The 19,267-nt window shown below is 36.6% G+C and overlaps 1 protein-coding gene across 1 annotated transcript in view; it reads right to left on the reverse strand.

The window, feature by feature from the left end:
• Nucleotides 1-19,267, reverse strand: part of POLR3B (RNA polymerase III subunit B) — a 112,343-nt gene that overhangs the window by 46,719 nt on the left and 46,357 nt on the right. Inside the window, exons 14-19 of the mRNA XM_012772755.2 lie at nucleotides 16,816-17,016; nucleotides 14,664-14,826; nucleotides 13,262-13,415; nucleotides 10,256-10,330; nucleotides 9,616-9,714; nucleotides 5,571-5,698 (exon numbers count right to left, since the gene is read on the reverse strand). Of these exons, the coding sequence (XP_012628209.1) occupies nucleotides 5,571-5,698; nucleotides 9,616-9,714; nucleotides 10,256-10,330; nucleotides 13,262-13,415; nucleotides 14,664-14,826; nucleotides 16,816-17,016 (820 nt within the window). The remainder of the gene's footprint in view (nucleotides 1-5,570; nucleotides 5,699-9,615; nucleotides 9,715-10,255; nucleotides 10,331-13,261; nucleotides 13,416-14,663; nucleotides 14,827-16,815; nucleotides 17,017-19,267) is intronic.

Raw genomic sequence — 19,267 nt, forward strand, 5'->3', positions numbered from 1 at the left:
GAAGTGTTTGGTTTTGGTTTTTGTTTTGCCCATATTTTAACTGGGTTTTTCGTCATATTATTATTATTTTGAGACAGAGTCTCTGTTCCCCAAGCTAGAGTGCAATGGCATCATCAGAGCTCACTGCAACCTCAAATTCCTGGCCTCAAGTGATCCTCCTGCCTTCAGTTTCCCAAACTGGAACTACAGATACATGCCACCACACCTGGCTAATTTTTTCAAATTTTTTGTAGAGGCAAGGTCTCAATATGTTGCTCAGGCTGGTCTTGAACTCCTGGTCTTGGGTGATTGTTCCCCCCAGCATTCCAAAGTGCTAGGATTACAGGCATGAGCTACCATGTCCAGCCTTATTATTGAAGAGTTCCTTACATGTATTTGATACAAATCCTTTATTAGATGTATGTAGTGCAAATACTTCTATTCTCTGGCTTGCATTTTTCATATTCATAATAGTATCTTTCAAAGAGTAAAATTTAATTTTGACAAAGTCCAACTGATTTTTTTAATACTTTGTACTTTTTGTGTCCTAAGAAATCTAAGTTTAACTCAATTCATGGAGATTTTCACCTATGTGTCCTTCTTCAAGGATTTCTTATGGGTTTAGCACTTATATTTAGGGCTAAAATCCATTTTGTGTTCATTTTTTATATGTTGTGAGGTAGAAGTTGACATTTATTTTTTTCTATATAAATAGATAGACATCTTTGTTGAAGACTTTCCTTTCTCCATTAAATTGCTCTGACACATTCACTGAAAATCAATTGCCCATAAATGTGTAGGTCTATTTTTGGACTCTTGATTCCATTCCATTGACCTGTATGGTAAATTGGTGCATTGTTCAAGGATCAACTGTAGTACAGGTTGAACATCTCAAATCTGAAAATGTTCCAAAAGCCGAAGATTTATGAGCACCAACATGATAAACAAGTGGAAAATTCCACATCTGACCTCATGTGATGGGTCACATTCAAAATACCATCAAACTCTGTTTCACATACAAAATTATTAAAAATATTATATAAAATTACCATCAGGCTAGGTGTATAAGATATACACGAAACACAACTGAATTTCTTATTTAAACTCGAGTCCCATCCCCAAGATATCTCATTAAATATGCAAATGTTCCAAAATCTGAAAAAATTCAAAATCTAGAACACTTTTGATCCCAAGCATTTCAGATAACGGATATTCAAGTTGTAAAACATAAAGTAGTTCTTATCTTCAAGGAGCTTATAATGTACAGTCTAGCGAGGAAGGCAACCTGATAGTGATCCACAACGGATAGGAAAAAGTGAGGAAAGAAGTAGTTTCAGTTGAGAAGAATTTTAGTAGGTTTTACAGATAACATTACATAGAAGACATAAGATAATCTTTTATATGCTACTAAACCAAACTGGGATTCACTTTCCCTGTCAGGAACAAAAAGGTATGTATTATATCTGAGAATCATTATTGTAATTAAAAGAAGAAATGCACGTAAAGAATTTGGATACTCAAAATGACAACATTATGACCAATGTTAACAATATTAGTACTAATAATAAAAATATATATTCTATTACCAACAATATAGCCCATTCTTATCTCTAACTCAAACCTACACATCAAACTTTAATTTTACCTCCATAAGCATTCAATGTCAACATTCTAGTCTTAGCAAATACCACATATGCTTATACCTAAAAGAGCAACAATGATTCTAAGTTTTTTTTTTTTAACAATAGCAGAACTCTAAAAAGAATTTCCAGGGGTAATTTGGCAGAGACTTTTTTTTTCATTTTGTACCCCCAAAGGGACAAAGAATAAATATGCTAAAAAAATTCAAACAGAAAGTGGGGAGGACATGTAGAATGAAATAAAATGTTATGAGGATCTTTGTATATATACATATATATTTTGTTTATCAGTTGAGTTTATGATTCACATCTTTGTATATTATGTGTTTTTAATATCTCAAAATTCTCCAGCCTGTTTCCAGTACATCCCGTCCTACTGTAAAGTGGGGAACACAAGGGAAGAAACTATCTGCTTAGAAGTCACCTTAGCTCCCGAGTTCAAACAAAACAAAACACAAAACACGTCAAGTCCCAGCAGTTTGGAATTGTAGGGGGAAGGGGTGGTGAGAAGTCCCAGCAGTTTGAAGTCGAAGGGGAAAGGGGTGGTGAGAAGTTGTCCCTGCAGTTTGGAGTTGAAGGGGGATGGGGTGGTAAGAAGTCCCAGCAGTTTGGAGTTGAAGACGGAAAGGGTGGTGAGAAGAAGTCCCAGCAGTTTGGAGTTGAAGGGGGAAGTGGTGGTGAGAAGTCCCAGGAGTTTGGAGTTGAAAGGGGAAGGGGTGGTGAGAAGACGTCCCAACAGTTTGGAGCTGAAGGGGGAAGGGGTGGTGAGGAAAAGTCCCAGCAGTTTGGAGTCGAAGGGGGTAAGGTGGGGCAAGAAGAAGCCACAGGTGTGGGGTGGGGATTCTGTGCTGCATATTCATTAACTGAGCCGACAGTGACTGAAAGAGTGTTCCACTAGAGGACTGCCAACTAATAAATGGGCGGGAAGGCCAATGTGAACTTGGCATCAGATGCCAATGAGAGGACACACAATGCAGCTCCAACATACAGCCCTTGCTGGTAGCACTGAGTGACTTGGAGACCTTGACATTTCCAGATGTCCACCTGACTTCTTGCTCTGAACCATGTCACAACACACATAGCCTTATCTATGGAAGAGAGGTGTTTCTCAGAAGCACAGTAAGATGCTGTGAGGAAACTTGAACTTTATTAATAACTTAAAGCACTTAAGATTTAAGAAACACCCTCTGCTGGTGTTTTACGTTGGATTAGCTTTCTCTTACATACAAGGCAAGGCTTTCAGTCTTTGTGGTTTGAGCTACTCTTAATTTTTCTTTTCACACTGATAGAAAATGACTTTCTCTCATGTCTTCACTCTGTTGGGTGAGGGGGAGAGGGGCTGGTAGGGTATGATAGATGGCAAATTTTCCAGGTTGGCTAGACCATTTAGTGAATTAATTCTGGGCTACTGTCTTCCATGTCTGTTCTGCAGAACAGATGAATAGCAACTGAAATATTATTTCAGCAAATCTGCATAAAATCTGTGAATGTACATAGTCTTCAGTGATGGCTCATATTTAAAATGAGACAGAGTGTGACTTTTAATGATTAGCTGTCAAGACTGCATGGAAGTAAAATGATCCAGAGAGGTCCTACTCAAAGTGCTAAGTCTGCATTATAGACCTGGGGATCTGCTGCGGGTTTTCTCTCTCTGCAGGCCTTTTTCCTTTTGTGATTTAGATAGACTTCGCTCAATACTTCTGCAGCTATTTCAGTGTCCAAAGAGAAATGTTGCCATGTTAATGTGCCACCTTTAAATGTATTTTTATCTCGCTGCTTTTCTTTCCAGTCAGGTGTTTTATAATAACAAACAGTAACAAAGGCTTTTTTTAATAACTTAAGATATTCAGTGGCTTTTGTCTTCCTAGCGTCAGCAGTAACGTCAGAGGATTGTATCCAAGGAGCTAAATGTGCAGGACCCAGGGTCAGAGCAGCTGAATACACCAACCTCAGAAAACACAGACAATGAATTGCAAATGACACTCAAAACAAAACGAGAAAAAAAACCTTCACACAGAAAACTACAAAAGAACTCTACAGACACTGAATTGGCTTTCTGTACACACTGATCCTGCTTAACTGTGTGTGGTAACTAACCAAACGTTTCAGATACTCATAGCCACATATAAAGGCTTTTTTTGTGTGTGGGGAGGGGAGTTATAAAAATAAAAATAGTATTTCTTTCCTTCGAGTCTATTTTTCTTTATTTTTTTAAAAAAAGCTTCACTAAGTGCAGTTAGATGAAGCTCTTTCTGTTTCAATCTTCAAACACACTAAAGAGTGGCATTAGCAATGAAGTGATTAGTCTTCCGTTAATTCTGCCGAAGGTTCTACACAAAAGGTGTATTGTTTCAGCTGGGATTCACATCATGAAACAAAATGGTTTGGTAAACCCAATAGAAGTGATAGCCCTTTCATGACACACAGGGTTCTGTACTGTATATTTCAACTTGTTAGCAAGTCAGAGGCACAAGCGGGAAATCAGCCTACACTGCTGCTGAGGCTGAATGGGAAACACTAAACTGATGAGCTGCTGTTTAGATTTTCCCACTGGGAATTATTCGGAACTGTCCAGGCATTACATCAACCAGGTAAACGGTAGCAGGACAAAATGCTTTTTATATCTTTGTAGCTACCCAAAGGGTAATATAAAAACTTGAAAAGAAATATACATACTCTCTACCCATAATAAAGAAATAGGATTCCTCAATTGTCAAGCTATATAGTCAGTCGCAGCTGGTTCTTAGTAACTGAGAAGCTGACTGCATTCTGGTTGTTGCCCAAAGGCAACGCAAATACCTTCTCCTCTACATTTTTAGTTTCCTTGTGAAGCTCCTTGTATCACACTTTAAATCAGAGATGGCAAGTCATATTGTTGTCATTCATGGATATTCATGAAAAGTAAATTTACTAGATTTATTAAGATTTAAATGATTTTTTAAAACATTTCAAAAACGTTTATAAGCAAAACTTTTTTTTAGCCTGGTATCCTTTCTATATCACCTTCAAGATAAAAGCCAAACTCCTCAATATATGGCACTGCCCTAGCACACCTCTATACCCACACTGCACTAGACAGCCACACTAGATAGCCACACCACAGCACCAAGATGTTCCCAGCCACGCTTGCTCACACTTCCATATTTTTAAAAAATACTGTATTTCAAGACTCAGTTCAGTTCTATCCTTCAGAAACAATCGACTCTCTCACTTTAAGTGATCTTCCTCTTCTAATTTCCTTAGATCTTGGCTGCCAGTCTATTTCAGCATTTATCACACCAGATTGAATTACTGTTTTATTTGTTGGTCTCTCCTACTAGACTCTGAACTCCTTCAACACAGGGAGTATGTTTTATCATTGTATTTTCAGGCTCCAGCCATGTCTCATCTATAATTATACTCAACAAATGTTATAAATGGATGGATAACTAAATTAACAGATAGATAAAGGAAAAATAGAAAGGAGGAAGGAAAGTAACTCAGAGATTGGTGTGACATGAACTGAGTAAGTTTTAGAAGTTATAGTAGCAATTGTAAGGATATAATGGGTTCAAGGATTGTTATCTCGGCACTTACTAGGTACATCTTAATACACATTGTATACCTTTATCTCTGGTTTTTCTTCTTCTCTCCCCTTAACCTTGAGTTTTTTTGCACTTTGTCTCATGGTTAACAACTTACATTTTATAAGGCTTTTCTCTTTATATTTACTCCCTCATAATTCTGTGACACTTATTATAAGTCACTTTGTTTGGTCAAGGAAACAAGTTCAGAAAGGTTTTCTCCATTGTTGTTTAAACTTAGACATGATGGCACCTGCAAGAATTCCAGAGTTCCTCAGGTGTTCCCAATATCTGATGTGTCCAAATATGTAATATTAGTGAAGTAAGAATAAGGATGCAAGACTTTTTTTCCAAATCTTTACAACCAGGTTCAAGAAAGAACTCTTACCCATTGCTTGTTTCCCCATGGCACACTGGTATGTGTTTCTTGGGGACTGGTTATGATGAGGGTATGGGATCAGGCCAGCACAAACACCGAGAAGAGTGAAGGGTTCAATCTCCAAGTGGGTGGTATCTCTATGAAGTTAATCAGAATTAGACATTTTAGGCATCAAATATTAAAATAAATGTCTCTTACAGGGTATAAAATATTACTCTCTAGGTCCCCAGGGATTTATAGGACAATAAAATTTGATGTTAGTAAAACTGGTAAAATAACTTGCTTAAATAAAATAAAACATAAGAACACACAAATGAATTACTATATTGAACATACAGAAATATAACATCAATGATGGATGTGTAGCCTGCTTTTCCTCATTCTTCCAACATTATCAATGAGTAAGATGTACTACCATTTGAGAGAGAGTAATAAATCCCCTTTAAGAATGATTACGATAGGCCTACAGGGACCAATACCACAGCCACTAGGCTAATTGTGGCTATTGAGCACTTGAAATGTTAGATTAATGTGACTGAGGAATTGAATTTTTTATTTTACTTAATTCTAATTACTTTACATTTTAAAACTCAAATTTAAATTTAAGTAACTCAGTTCATTAAAAGTAAAATATCTCAATATTTTTATATTGATTATATGCTATTAAAATTAATTTTGCCTATTTCTTTTGACTTTTTTAATGTGGCTACTAGAAAATTTGAAGTTATATAGGTGGTCTGCATTATATTTTATTGGACAGCTCTGCTACAGACAGTATTGGGCAAAAAGTAAGATTTTATCTAATAGGTGTCAGAATCTTGGTTACTTTCACAATATATTTCTGCAGAAAACTTAGTTTTTGGCTACACGATAGAACAACTCAAATGTGTTAATAGGAAAGAGCAGCCACATTATTTTTAGGACAGGGCTGAAAGTAACAGATATCACATCCAGGATCTGTGGGCTCCGTGAACCCACTATTCCTTCCTCAAGTGTTTGTGAAATGTAACCTTAAAAATTTTCAGTGGTTTCCCCAAGAAGAGAAGTGATTTCCAGGAAACTCGGTCCCAATTCATCATGGAAATTTAGTTGCAATGTACCTGGTAAAAGATCTCCCACTTATCCAGTTACCCGTCTATTTTTTTTTTTTTTCAGTACACATGTATTGAATTATGTCCCTGGTTTGGTGAGAAGGTGCTTTCCACGTAGCTCTTGGTTAGAAAAATATTGTCTTGACCTTATGATCCAGCAGAACCCCAATCCTCTCAGACACTTTGGGCCTTAGTCTTTAAGGAGAGAAAGGGGTCTAGGTTTTGTTAGTTTTGTCTTTAAAGAACATCAGCTACATTTTATAGGCTAGAATAAAACAGATTTTTATTTTAAATGTACTGTTTTGTTTAAATATTGGCTAAGTTGACATTCCCTGTAAAAACCACCTTTTCTGATGCGAAGATTGGGTTAAGTCAAAAAATGAAGAAGGGAAACATTGGAGGTTTCTTTTTTCCTATTATTGTGACGACAACATATATAAGATCATATAGCATCTAATAATTACTCAAAGTCCAAACACTCTGGATTCTGATTTTAACAAAAAGAAATGAAAACTATTTCCTTTAAAATCATAACCACCATAAGTTTCTATCCTGAAAAGGAAATAGATTTCCTATTCGCTGTACATAAAACACTTATATTTACTTCAAATTAAAACTATGTAACCTATTGCTTATAATAGCAGAAAAATTGGAAACAATCTAAATATTCAACTGCAGGGAAAAGTTAAACTAAAAATACATGTAGGACAATAATGTAATAACAAACGGCAATTAAAAAATAATATAGTTATGTGTATACAGTCATGTCACATTATGTTTCAGTCAACAATGGACCACCATGTACAACAGTGGTCCCATAAGATTATATTACCATATTTTTACTGTACCTTTTCTCTGTTTAGATATGTTTAGATACACAAATATTTACCATTGTGTTACAACTGCCTAGAGCACTGAGTACAGAACATGCTGTACAAGTTTATAGCCTCGGAGCAACAGGCAGCCCTGTACTGCTGCCCACTGTGACTGTATACACATAAGTACATGTATATAAACATATACACATAGATTAATATGGAAAATATCCAGAATATACTGTTATGTTTAAAAATCAAGACACTGAAAATTTACCATTGTTTTATATATACACTATGTGAGGTCATGTATGTTTATACTCAGAAAAAAAATCTAGAAGCAGCACATAATAAATTATTAGTATCAGCTACTTTTGGCGAGTGGAGTCTGGTGGGATGGCGAAGGAAGGGGATTCATTCTTTTTACTTTATGTATTACTATATTTTTAAAAACTTCATAAGAATAAATAAATTGAATAATATAATAATTTTTATATTTTTAAAATACAGTGAATTTGATGTATGGAATAGCTTTGTCATTTGGTAATGCTGAGAGTCATATTCATTTATAGCAATGAAAAAACATGAAAATCCCCTGCCTTCACGAAGCTTCTGGTAGAGGGAGATTGATAATACACAGATAAATCAGTAAAATTCAAATTTTATTGTATGGTGATAAGCACTAGAAAAATACAGCACTGAATAGGGGTGGAAAGAGATAGGGGTTTCTATTTGAAATAGGATAGTTAGGAAATGACTCATGAGGTGACACCTGAGTGAGGGTCTGGAGGAGGTTAAGCAGTGAGCCATGCAGGTGTATGTGTGAGACAGTGTTCCAGGAAGAAGAAACGGCCAGTGCAAAAGTGCTGAGGCAAAAGCATACCTGGGATGTTTGAAGAAGAGGTCAGTGTGGTTGAAACAGTGAATGAGGAGTGGCAGAAGATGATGTTGCAGGTGGGAAGCTGGGGTGGGCAGATCATGTAGGAACTTGAAGGCCTCTGTAAGGACTTGTGAGGGAAACAGAAAGCTGGTAGGAGATTTCACACGAGTACTTTACTCTATTAGAAATAGACTGTATGGGGACAAGTGTAAATATAGTCATGAGCAAGCCTTTTGCAAGAATCCTGGCAAGCAACAGGAGTGGCCTGGAGTAGGTAGTAAATCAAGATGGTGAAGAGTTCAGACTCTGGGTATATTTTGAAGGCTCACTTGACAAGTTATGGATTGATGTGGATGTGGAGAGAGGAGCTGAGGTTGAAACTGAGGTTTTTGGCTTGAGTAATACGAAAGATAGAACCATCATTTATGGGTATACTATAAGACAGTTCTCTTTTATACTCAATCTTGAAAATGAGGGGCTCAAAATAGCACTTTGATAGATTCATACCTTTAAACACTAAAAATTCTGACAAAAACCATATCCTAGATTATGATAAAAATAAAGTGGTATATTTCATCTGGTAGGAGAAAACAGAAATGTACTTGTTCTTAATTGTAGACATAAATAAGTATTAGGTGGTGGTAATAAACTCTTAACTATTTAAAAATATAACAGCAAAAATTCCAATTTCAGGTAAGTGAAATCAGTTGCGTGCATCAGACAGCACATTATATAGATGCCCTCTAGTAAGTATTCCAAATGGAACATAGATGCTTCTAAAACTATTATTGTTTTAGAAGAAACACTGTGAACACATTACCATTTCAAGTTTACACTGCACACATAAGCTCAGAGGTATCTTTACAACATACTATTAATATGTAGGGAATTCTTGTGCTGACAATAAGAATTCAGATGCCCACTGACAAAATGATCTCTAGAAGAGATAAATACATCTTTACATAGCCTGATTTATTAGTTTAATTTTGGCAGTAATCAAGTGTTACACATCAGAGAAGCAATTCTTTTTAAATATACACTAAGTGTTACACAAATAGGAAGAATAATCTAAAGATGAGTTGTTAGCAGCTTTGTAACACTCTTAATTGGGATAAATGATGGGTTACACTTTACGATAAAATAGTAAACTTCCAACAGTCTCTACTAAAAGAGTACATGATAGAAGAAATGAAGATTACAATGACAAGAGAAGGTAGTTTCTATAGTTAAAATGCATTTTAATTGTGGTTGTTATGGATTCTACTTACTTATTAATTGTATGTTCATAGAGTGCAATGTTACAATCATTTTCTTCATTCACATCTAAATATTCAACCAGACTCTCATGTAAGAAATCTTCAAAATTCCTGGGGAAATATTGGTGAAAGAGACATTATTAAAAAACATTTTCTGCAGTACTTTATATAATAACAGAAGATACTGGCTTTCATTTAGGCCCAAAGCATCTTTCTCTTCCAGAGAGTATCACTACATTAGGATACCTGAAACATGTTATTCTTGGATAACAGAATAAATCACTCAAAAACAGTAAAATATAACTCTATCAATCTGGTCCCTATTTCTAAAAAAACAAAAAAAAACCCTGACTTTTAAAAATTCCATATGATGAAAAGACCCACAGCATCTATAGCAACATATTGCTGTAAGTCCTTTTCTTACTCAAAACATTTCACTGTGCACACTAATTTACACCAAGATTCTATAACTCTCATGATCTAAATTGATATATATTTTACAATGTTCAAGCAAATTCACATGGAGAATATGTTTTCAACAGGCTGGTATATTTGGTGGGGAGGAATTAAGAAACTAAAATTAAAATATATTTTTCTTAAATATGTATGCATGTATTAAGGAGATTGACAAATTTTACTTTTGGCCATTTACCTGTATCCCTGGGCCAGCTCTTCCATATGCTTATTTGTGACTGCTGGCTTCTGTTTCTTGACAATTATGTAGGGTCTAGAATGAAAAAACAAACAAACAAATAAACAAACAAAAAACCCCCAGCAAATTAATAGTAGTTCCAGGGAAGAATTAGATCAAGTTAGTTTACCATGGTGAAATGAGGGGAGATGGAGATATAATCAAACTTATTCCTCAACTGCTTGAGGACACTAGGTATTTTTTGCGTGTGTGAGCAGGGTGTAGGGGCCTCTCTCTCACATATATAATACACCCCCACACACATATGCATGTGAGTATGTGTGCACACACACATGCACACACACACACACAGTACTTTCCCTAAGCATCTTACAAAACACTTAGTTTTGAATGAAAAGGCAACACAAAAATGATATTCAATAAAGTCTGGAAAGGAAACAAAATCTTTAATGTCATATTTTTAAAAACTGTAATGCATCATTCCAAAAGCATTTCCTGATTTCACATTGGGAATATTTGATATACTACCCATGGAATGAGCAGGCAAAGAAGCACTGTTACCTAGGATAATCACGGCATTTTGTTCTGAGGGTCTGAGGAATATCCAGATGTTTAGAGTGGTTGGATTCAGGCTAAAATTCACTGAGCTAGACTAGCAGGTTACTTAAAGCTACCTATGACCCAAACGTGTGGCTGTAAGTATGCAGCAAATAAATCTTTCATACTTTGTGATTGTTAGTGATATAATGGGTGTAAGGTAGAGAGAGCGTTCTGGTAGATTAACCTGTAACTGTCAGTGGTGACTTGCTTCTGAGGGCTTCGCCACTGCGAGGAAACACGGACACAAAGGATGGCATGCAACACTGAAACGTCAAGGGCTGTTGCTATTTGGATAAGCAGCTCTTATAGGGAGAAGCAAGTAACCACCAGACACTTGTGAGCTCTACCCTAAAGTCCAAATAACTATTTGAGGACTAATGAGCACTTTTAAGCAGTTAAGAAGAGGAGCTGCACAATTACAAAAGGAGAACACAAGTTGTTGAAAAATGAACTGGGTGAGCTTTTCATGGAAATCAACAGTACCTCGAAATTCTGGCTCCCTCTTGGTAGGGAAGCAGAGCAACCCTGCTGCCTCATTCAAGGGCTGCAGTGCAGTTCAGGTTAAGACTCAGAAGTGAGGACAAAAACAGGAGGAGGAGAGGGAAAGGATCACATTTGGCTACCTCAGTTACCCTTACTTAATAAACTATTAATTCTTCCTGCCAGATCTGTTATGCCATTATAAAACTGCTTCTAAAAACGAATTAGTTTTCTTTTAGAATATGCTATACTACACTGGATGTAACAAAAGAGAAAAATCCTAAAAAAGAATAACATAGAAATTGTCATTGTTTTTCCTGCCCCTACCTAGGCCATGCTGTTATCAGCTATAATTAAGCACCTAATGTGTGCCTGGCACCTTACAAGGCACTTACAATACCTTATATCAATCAGTTCTCAGGACAATTCCAGATAGGCATTAATATTTACATTTTAGAGCCAAGGAAACCAAGGCTCAGAGACTTAAGTAATATACTCAGAGTCATATAAGTCAATAAGTGGGAAGTTAGGATTTGAACACAGGCATATCATCAGCTAACCATTCTTTGGTTGCAAAGAAGAGAAATCAGTTCTGGCTAACTTAAGGAAAAATGAAATTTACTGGAGGCATTAAGAATTTAGTGAAAGAATAAGAATCAAAGAAAAAGGTGAAATGCTCAGCCTCAGAAAGATAAGGAACTACAGCAGTCCCAAGGATCCAGAAAACACAGTGTAATGGGCAGTCTCTCTGTGCGTCACCATCAGAATGAATCAATTCCAACCACTTTCCTCCCTTGATTTATTCTGCTTGGGATTCAAATTCTTTGATGAGAGTGTCTGACTGGCCTCTGTTGGGTCATATGCCCAGCCCCTGGCTGGGGAGGAGAGGGCATTAGACTGACCATCCCCAAGAAGACTGCCAGTGGGGAGGGGCAGTCCCCAAAGGAAAATGGGGTAATGAAATTAGAGGGAGAAAAAGATGCTGGGCAGGCACAGCAATAATAGCCCACTCTCCCAGCTATGACAGACTTTTAGCTACTGCTAGCTCATTGCCTTGTGCTTTAACACTACCCGAGGTCTACAGAGAATGACTATATGTTCAAATCACTATAGGTATCAAACAGCTGAATACAGCAAAACAAGGGACAGCTTATGAAACAAGGTAACATCCTCAGTGATGTCCCTGCATATCCCCCTCAACCAGATACTATGTCACATTCACCTTTGAACCTCCAGCTTCTAGATAGTATGTGTACAGAATAAGCCCTTAATAAATATTTTCTTAATGGATAAAAGGGACCTACTTTTCTACTGGGTCTAATGTTATTTCATTTCTTCATGCCTCCATGTTTTTATTCTTGCCTTTTTCCTCTCACCCTACATCCAAATAACACAATCCTACCCATCCTTTTAAAGCTCAGTTTGTAGCAAGAGAATACCATATGTAAAATCAGGATTGTTGGAGTTAAACAAATTCTAAGGACCTTCAAGTAAAAAACAGACTCCATCACTTTCTAGCTATGGGTTAAGTTACTTATCCTCACTGAACCTCAGTGTCTTCATTTGTTAAATGAAAAGAATAACCCGACCTGACAGGGTTGAATGAAGTTAAAGCCTTACACAAATATTTCATCCATTAAAATAATAACTAGCAGCTAGCATTAATTATGAGCATAGTTGGTTGGTATTAGTAATTATTTCTGTCTCTCTGAACAGACTGAGCTCTCTGAGGGCAGAGACTGTCTCTCACTAATCTTTGAATCCTCTGTATCTAGGATTCATGAATATTCATGAAGTGTTTGCTAATGGAATTAAATTTATTGTAACAATGAAAGAGGTTAAAGCAGCTCAAAAATAAAAACAAGTTTGTTTCTCTCAAAAGTAAATATAAAGAGCTCCTTAAAAACCCTTTTTAGTAACATATACCTGCACAGCCTTCCTCCATCAGAAGAAATATAGACACATCGATCTGTAAGATTTGTTGAGATGGAAACAAATTCATTGATATATCCTGCTCTTCGCATCAGCCGAAATGTATTCACTAGCTTTTTATGGTCTCGAATGACACCCAGGATGTTACCTAAGCAAAAAGAAGAAAGAATAGATAAGACAGAAATAAAAAATCGAATCTGGTTTAAAACATCCACCCAATAAAAATAATAAGCAGCACTGAGTAGTCATTTGAAAATACTCTCATTAACTGCATCCATTCCAAAAGGCTGCAAGGAAGTAACACACTAGAGTGATTAAGGGCAGAACCTGGAGTCTAGGGCCTGTCCTACCATTTGCTGTCTGAGTAATACTGGAAAAGTTGGCTTAATTTTCCTCACCTGTCGGCACAGTGCTGGGAGCAGGAACTTGTGATCCGGACCACGTGGGTCTGGACAGTGGCTCTATCACTTCCACAGGGTGGTTGTGAAGATTAAATGAGCCGATTTATGCAAATCACTTAGAACTCTGCCTAGCACCTAGTAACTGCTGTTATTAAACTGCTTTTGTTGTAATCATCATCTGTGAAATAAGGAAAATAAACTTTGCCTCCCAAGGTTACTGTGAGGATTGAGAGAGGTACTGGGTGAAAGTGCAGAGCAAGAGCTCACTCAATGTTAGCCTCTCAGATTCACTGAATGAGGAAGTCAGTTAACAGCCCTGCTGAGGTTCTGACATCTTCCTCATCAGCCCACACGGTAAAGGATTAATGTCTCCCAGACTGGAAGGGAGAGGAGAGAAGAGACATATGAACTAAATGGTCAGGGATAAGCACGTGCACACTGCTGAGAGGGCAGGCACATAGACCACCAAATCAGAAGTAGAAAGGACAAGGGCAAATTTGTTGTCAAGTCTCTGGAGGATTTGAAGGAGGTGCGAACATGTGTGTGAAAGAAGCAACTGGAATTTGAGCCAAAGAAAAGGAATTTTCTTTCCACTGGCTATAGACACATCAGTTATCAAATGACTAAATATAGTCAACTCACTATAAGGATTGATTTGATTATTTTTGCAGAGGAACTAAGATATTCAACCTCTACTTAAAGATACCATGTTGAACCTTATTCCACTATGGATATGCTAGCAGCTGGAAAAGGGCAGAAAGCAGCCAGTCTCTACAGTGTTACCCTTAAGCTCTGACAGCTGTATACTCTCAGAACCTTGGATAACCCAGCCACGAGAATCGCTGTTTCTGCTATCATTTTTTCTACCTTTTAAAAAAAAGCCAACCTGAGCCCAGAATTACATTTATTTGTGCTTTAAATAAAAGGATAATAATGGATTCTTTGTCTCTTCCCCCAGATTGTTTAAGATCAACACGTCTCTGTAATATACTCACCATTAAGAAAAACAAGAAACACATTTGGGTAAGAAAGCTCTTCCCCACATAATAAATTCACATCTTCTACTCCTAGGTTACTGGCTAGCTTTACAATAGGTCCATCTTCCATATCAGTTGTGATGTGTGTCATAAGGGCTAAGTTTTTAACCAAACCACATGCCTAAAAAACAAAAGACAGTCATTTCTAAGAATGAACATTAGTATCACAAAGGACAGTTTTGTATCTGCAAATAGCTCACCACTTTGCTGGCAGCAATGCAAAGCAGTACACTTTGGCAATTCACATAAAAGCCTTTAAAATGTATATACCCTTTGTCCCAGGGGAATTTATTCTAAGGTAACAAGCAAGGATATAAAATAGATTTAGGCAAAGAAATGCTTGGCACAGTACTATTTGTAATTATAAATGTCCAAAACAAAACAGAGAAACTGATTACATAAACAATTATTCCTAGATAATGGAACATTGTCATTAATATGACATTGCATAAAATCAGTAAAGGAAAACATTAATAGATACAGCAACATAAAAGTATAAAATTTCTGGCCTGAAATGAGAGACTATAAAATAACTAGCCAGAACTCTAGAGTTTCTTGGTCATGAAAAGCAAAAGAAGACTGAAAAGCTGTTTCACATTAAAAGAGACAAGGAGATCTGACAACAAAAAACCATGTGTGATCCTGAATCAGAAAAAAGACATTAGTGGGACAACTGGCAAAATTTGAATAGGGTCTACAGATTATAGTATTGTTATCAACGCTAATTTCATGAGGTTGATAACTGTGCTATGGTTATATAAGATATTCACACTAGAAAAACCCAGGTGAAGGACTATAGAAGACCTTTGAACTATTTTTACAACTTTTCTGTATGTCTAAAATTATTTCAAAATGAAAAGGAAATACATCTTTTTAAATTTCTATACAACCAAAAAATCCTAAAACAAAAATATCAACAAAGATAGAATATAGCAAATAGAAAAAAAAAATTTGAGATACATGTGACATGTGTAAAAGGTTGTATCTTCAATTATTAAAAACCATCTACCATAATAATGCACAAAATAGCTACTTTATGGAAGTTAGCTGAAGCAACCTCTAGGGAATTTAGTGTTTCAAAGTTCAAGACATATATATTATGCAAATTTAACAAACTGCATAATTTAAGTGTGAATTTCCATATGGTTCAAGATAAATTAGAAGAAGAGTAATTTTTAAAAATCACAACTCTACATAGACTCCTATTTTTCACCTCTTCCAAGTCATAACAAATTCCTACACTTTGGAACCTACATCTTTTACTTGTCATAACTTATTTATTCATTCAGCATACATTCATGGAGTCTCTACTTTGACTAAGGCCTATGCTAGAAGCTTGAGAAAAAACAGTGAACCTTCCTTAATTTGGAAGTTTACAATTTAGAAGGAATAGAATCAAGTGAAATCAACAATGGTAACCAAGGGAGAAAGGGCCATGACAGTAGCAAGTAGTGAGTGCTATAGAAGTAAACCTATTTAAATTCCCTGGTTTAGTATTTAGGTATTGCTTGTTTTTCCTATATAAGTGAGTCAGAATCCATATTAGGTCTTGGACTATACACTACTAGTTGGCTGCAACTGAGTCTATGATGTCCTCTAAGCACAGCTAAACAAAATAAGGAGCTGAGCTCTATGAACACTACTTGGGTTACAGGTACACCTATAGCTGGGACTCAAGCATTATAAAAATAATCTATGTAACCTAAAACATTTGTACCCCCTTAATAATTTGAAATAAAAAAAAAAAGAAAATAACGAGCTGCTCTAAAGGAGCTCCTTCTGAGTTTGAAAAGTGATGGGCCTTTCAATTTTCCTTCACATTCTTATCCCCTCTTTGTATGGTTTAATTCTCAGGATAAACTAAAATAACCAAGAGAAATGTGGACTGTGTTTCTATTTAGGTAACACACTGAATCAAATGCTTCTGTAGGTCATGGTTTGGAATGATACTGATGTAGTCTTGACAAGCATGTCAATATTTATCTGCTACATAAATGGCAGACCAAAAAGAGAACATGGCCTGGGGGACAGAAACAGAAGCAGAACTCCCCACCCCCATCCCAGTAGGTATTACTTCCAACACAACCCAGAGACTCCTTAGGTACCTTACCTCTCCTTCAGGAGTGTCTGAAGGACAAAGCATTCCCCACTGAGATGGCTGGAGAGAGCGAGGACCACTCACTTTTCTTGTTTTTTCAAATTGGGAAGATATTCTTGTCATCATGCCCAGGGCGGATATGTATGACAAGCGAGACAGCACTTGGGTCACACCTTGGCGGTCCATTTTAAATCTCTTTAGAGACCAGTTTCCCTGTAGATAGAAAGACATAATAAGACTATCCCTAATCCATTCACATGTTGCCTGATAGTGTGCAGTCACTCCAAGAAGTTCATCACAGGAACTGATTGCTTATAAAATTAGAGCCATGATATACATTCAGAACTCAAAATGTCACAATTAAAATTAAAATTTATCCAGGTCACTCACTGGGGTTTTCTAAAAATATAATGAATATTATCTATGTCTACCAACCATCTCACAATGCTTTGCTGCATCAACCATATTACATCTGAGCAGTTGTCATCTGAGGAACTAAGTATGTACTGAACAAGCCACTTCAACCAGAGATTTCCACTAGAAGTAATAAGCTAACATATTAAAACACTAGCAATTTCACACATTTAAGGTAACACTAGTTTGAAGCTCAAAGAGATAATTTCATGTCGGAATGTGCTATTATTTGGATGTCTTCCAAAGTAAGTCTTAAGTAGAGGAAAATACAGCAATAGAAAAACAAGTCTGATAGCAGTTATTAGGGATAATGAATAAACTGTAGGCTTCCTAATGGAACCTCAAGGAATCTAAAAATTGTATATATATTCTCATGTCATTATTAAAATATACTCATATGAAATAAATCTTGAACATTAAATTTATCTCCTATGCATTAAATATATTGTATTATTTTAATATGTTACTTTATAGTTGTATTAATTATATATACTAAATAGTATTCTCAAGGATAATTTAAAGATTAAGGTTAGAAATTCTTAAAATTTAAATTCATGGTAATATGAATGAACAGCAGAAAACAGTATGCTTTGAAAAAGCAAAGTAGAAAATAAAATGTCAAAAAAAATGGTTATCTTTCTAATTCCAAAGAGAAAAACTGCATATGCAGTGGTTCTTCATTTCTCCTTTGAGAACCTGATGAAAGCTATGAATGTTCTCTTAAGAAAAATGCACACAGGACCATGAACACAAAAGTTTACATTCAATTTTAGGAGAGGACTCGTGGATCCTGGGTTAAAAACTCTTGTAGTAGAAAAACTGCTAGGGTTTCAGAAGAAGATTAGATGATCTGTTTGCATTAAAATATGTGACTCTGGCTGGGTGCAGTGGTTCATGCCTATTGCACTATGGGAGGCCGAGGTGGGAGGATCGCTCAAGGTCAGGAGTTCGAAACCAGCCTGAGAAAGAGTGAGACCCTGTCTCTACTAAAAAAAAGAAAGAAATTAATTGGCCAACTAAAAATACATAGAAAAAATTAGCCGGGCATGGTGGCACATGCCTGTAGTCCCAGCTACTTGAAAGGCTGAGGCAGAAGGATTGCTTGAGCCTAGGAGGTTGAGGTTGCTGTGAGCTAGGCTGATGCCACGGCACTCTAGCCAGGGCAACAGAGTGAGACTCTGTCTAAAAAAAAAAAAAAAAAAAAAAAGTGACTTTGGGGGAACTCCTTCACAAAATAAAGTTTGATCATTATTAAAGTGAAGATCTATCACTTTAGAACCCTGAGTTTTTTTTTTTTTTTTTTTTTTTTTTGAGACAGAGTCTCACTTTGTTGTCCAGGCTAGAGTGAGTGCCGTGGCGTCAGCCTAGCTCACAGCAACCTCAAACTCCTGGGCTCAAGCGATCCTCCTGCCTCAGCCTCCCGAGTAGCTGGGACTACAGGCATGCGCCACCATGCCCGGCTAATTTTTTTTATATATATATATCAGTTGGCCAATTAATTTCTTTCTATTTATAGTAGAGACGGGGTCTCGCTCTTGCTCAGGCTGGTTTTGAACTCCTGACCTTGAGCAATCCGCCCGCCTCGGCCTCCCAAGAGCTAGGATTACAGGCGTGAGCCACAGCGCCCGGCCTAGAACCCTGAGTTTTTGATAACATGGGAAAGAGCTAAATTCTAGGAAGAAACTCTATTACAGGCAAAGACACGGAGCAAACACACATATCCCACAAATTTACTTTTTATATTGCTTATTCAGTTAACTCCTTTTATCCTTGGAATGAGAATGCATCTAGTAAACTGACTTATGCCCAGTGAGTGAGAGTAAATAAGGTAAATAAATATTCAGTACAGAGCTAAAGTAAGACAGCAGCTCTTGGCAAATAGGAAGTAGATGGAGAGTGAAGCCAAGATGTTCCGCAAGAGAATTTGTTCTAGTATTCTGCAAGACCATTCCAAAAAGAAGAGAAACAGACAAGAGGTCTGAAACTACTCCGAGAAAAATTTATTTGGTGAAAACATTCTACTAATGGCAACACTTGCAGAATTTTAAAG

This window comes from Microcebus murinus, chromosome 10, assembly GCF_040939455.1.
Source record: "Microcebus murinus isolate Inina chromosome 10, M.murinus_Inina_mat1.0, whole genome shotgun sequence".
NCBI classification, from domain to species: Eukaryota; Metazoa; Chordata; class Mammalia; order Primates; family Cheirogaleidae; genus Microcebus; species Microcebus murinus.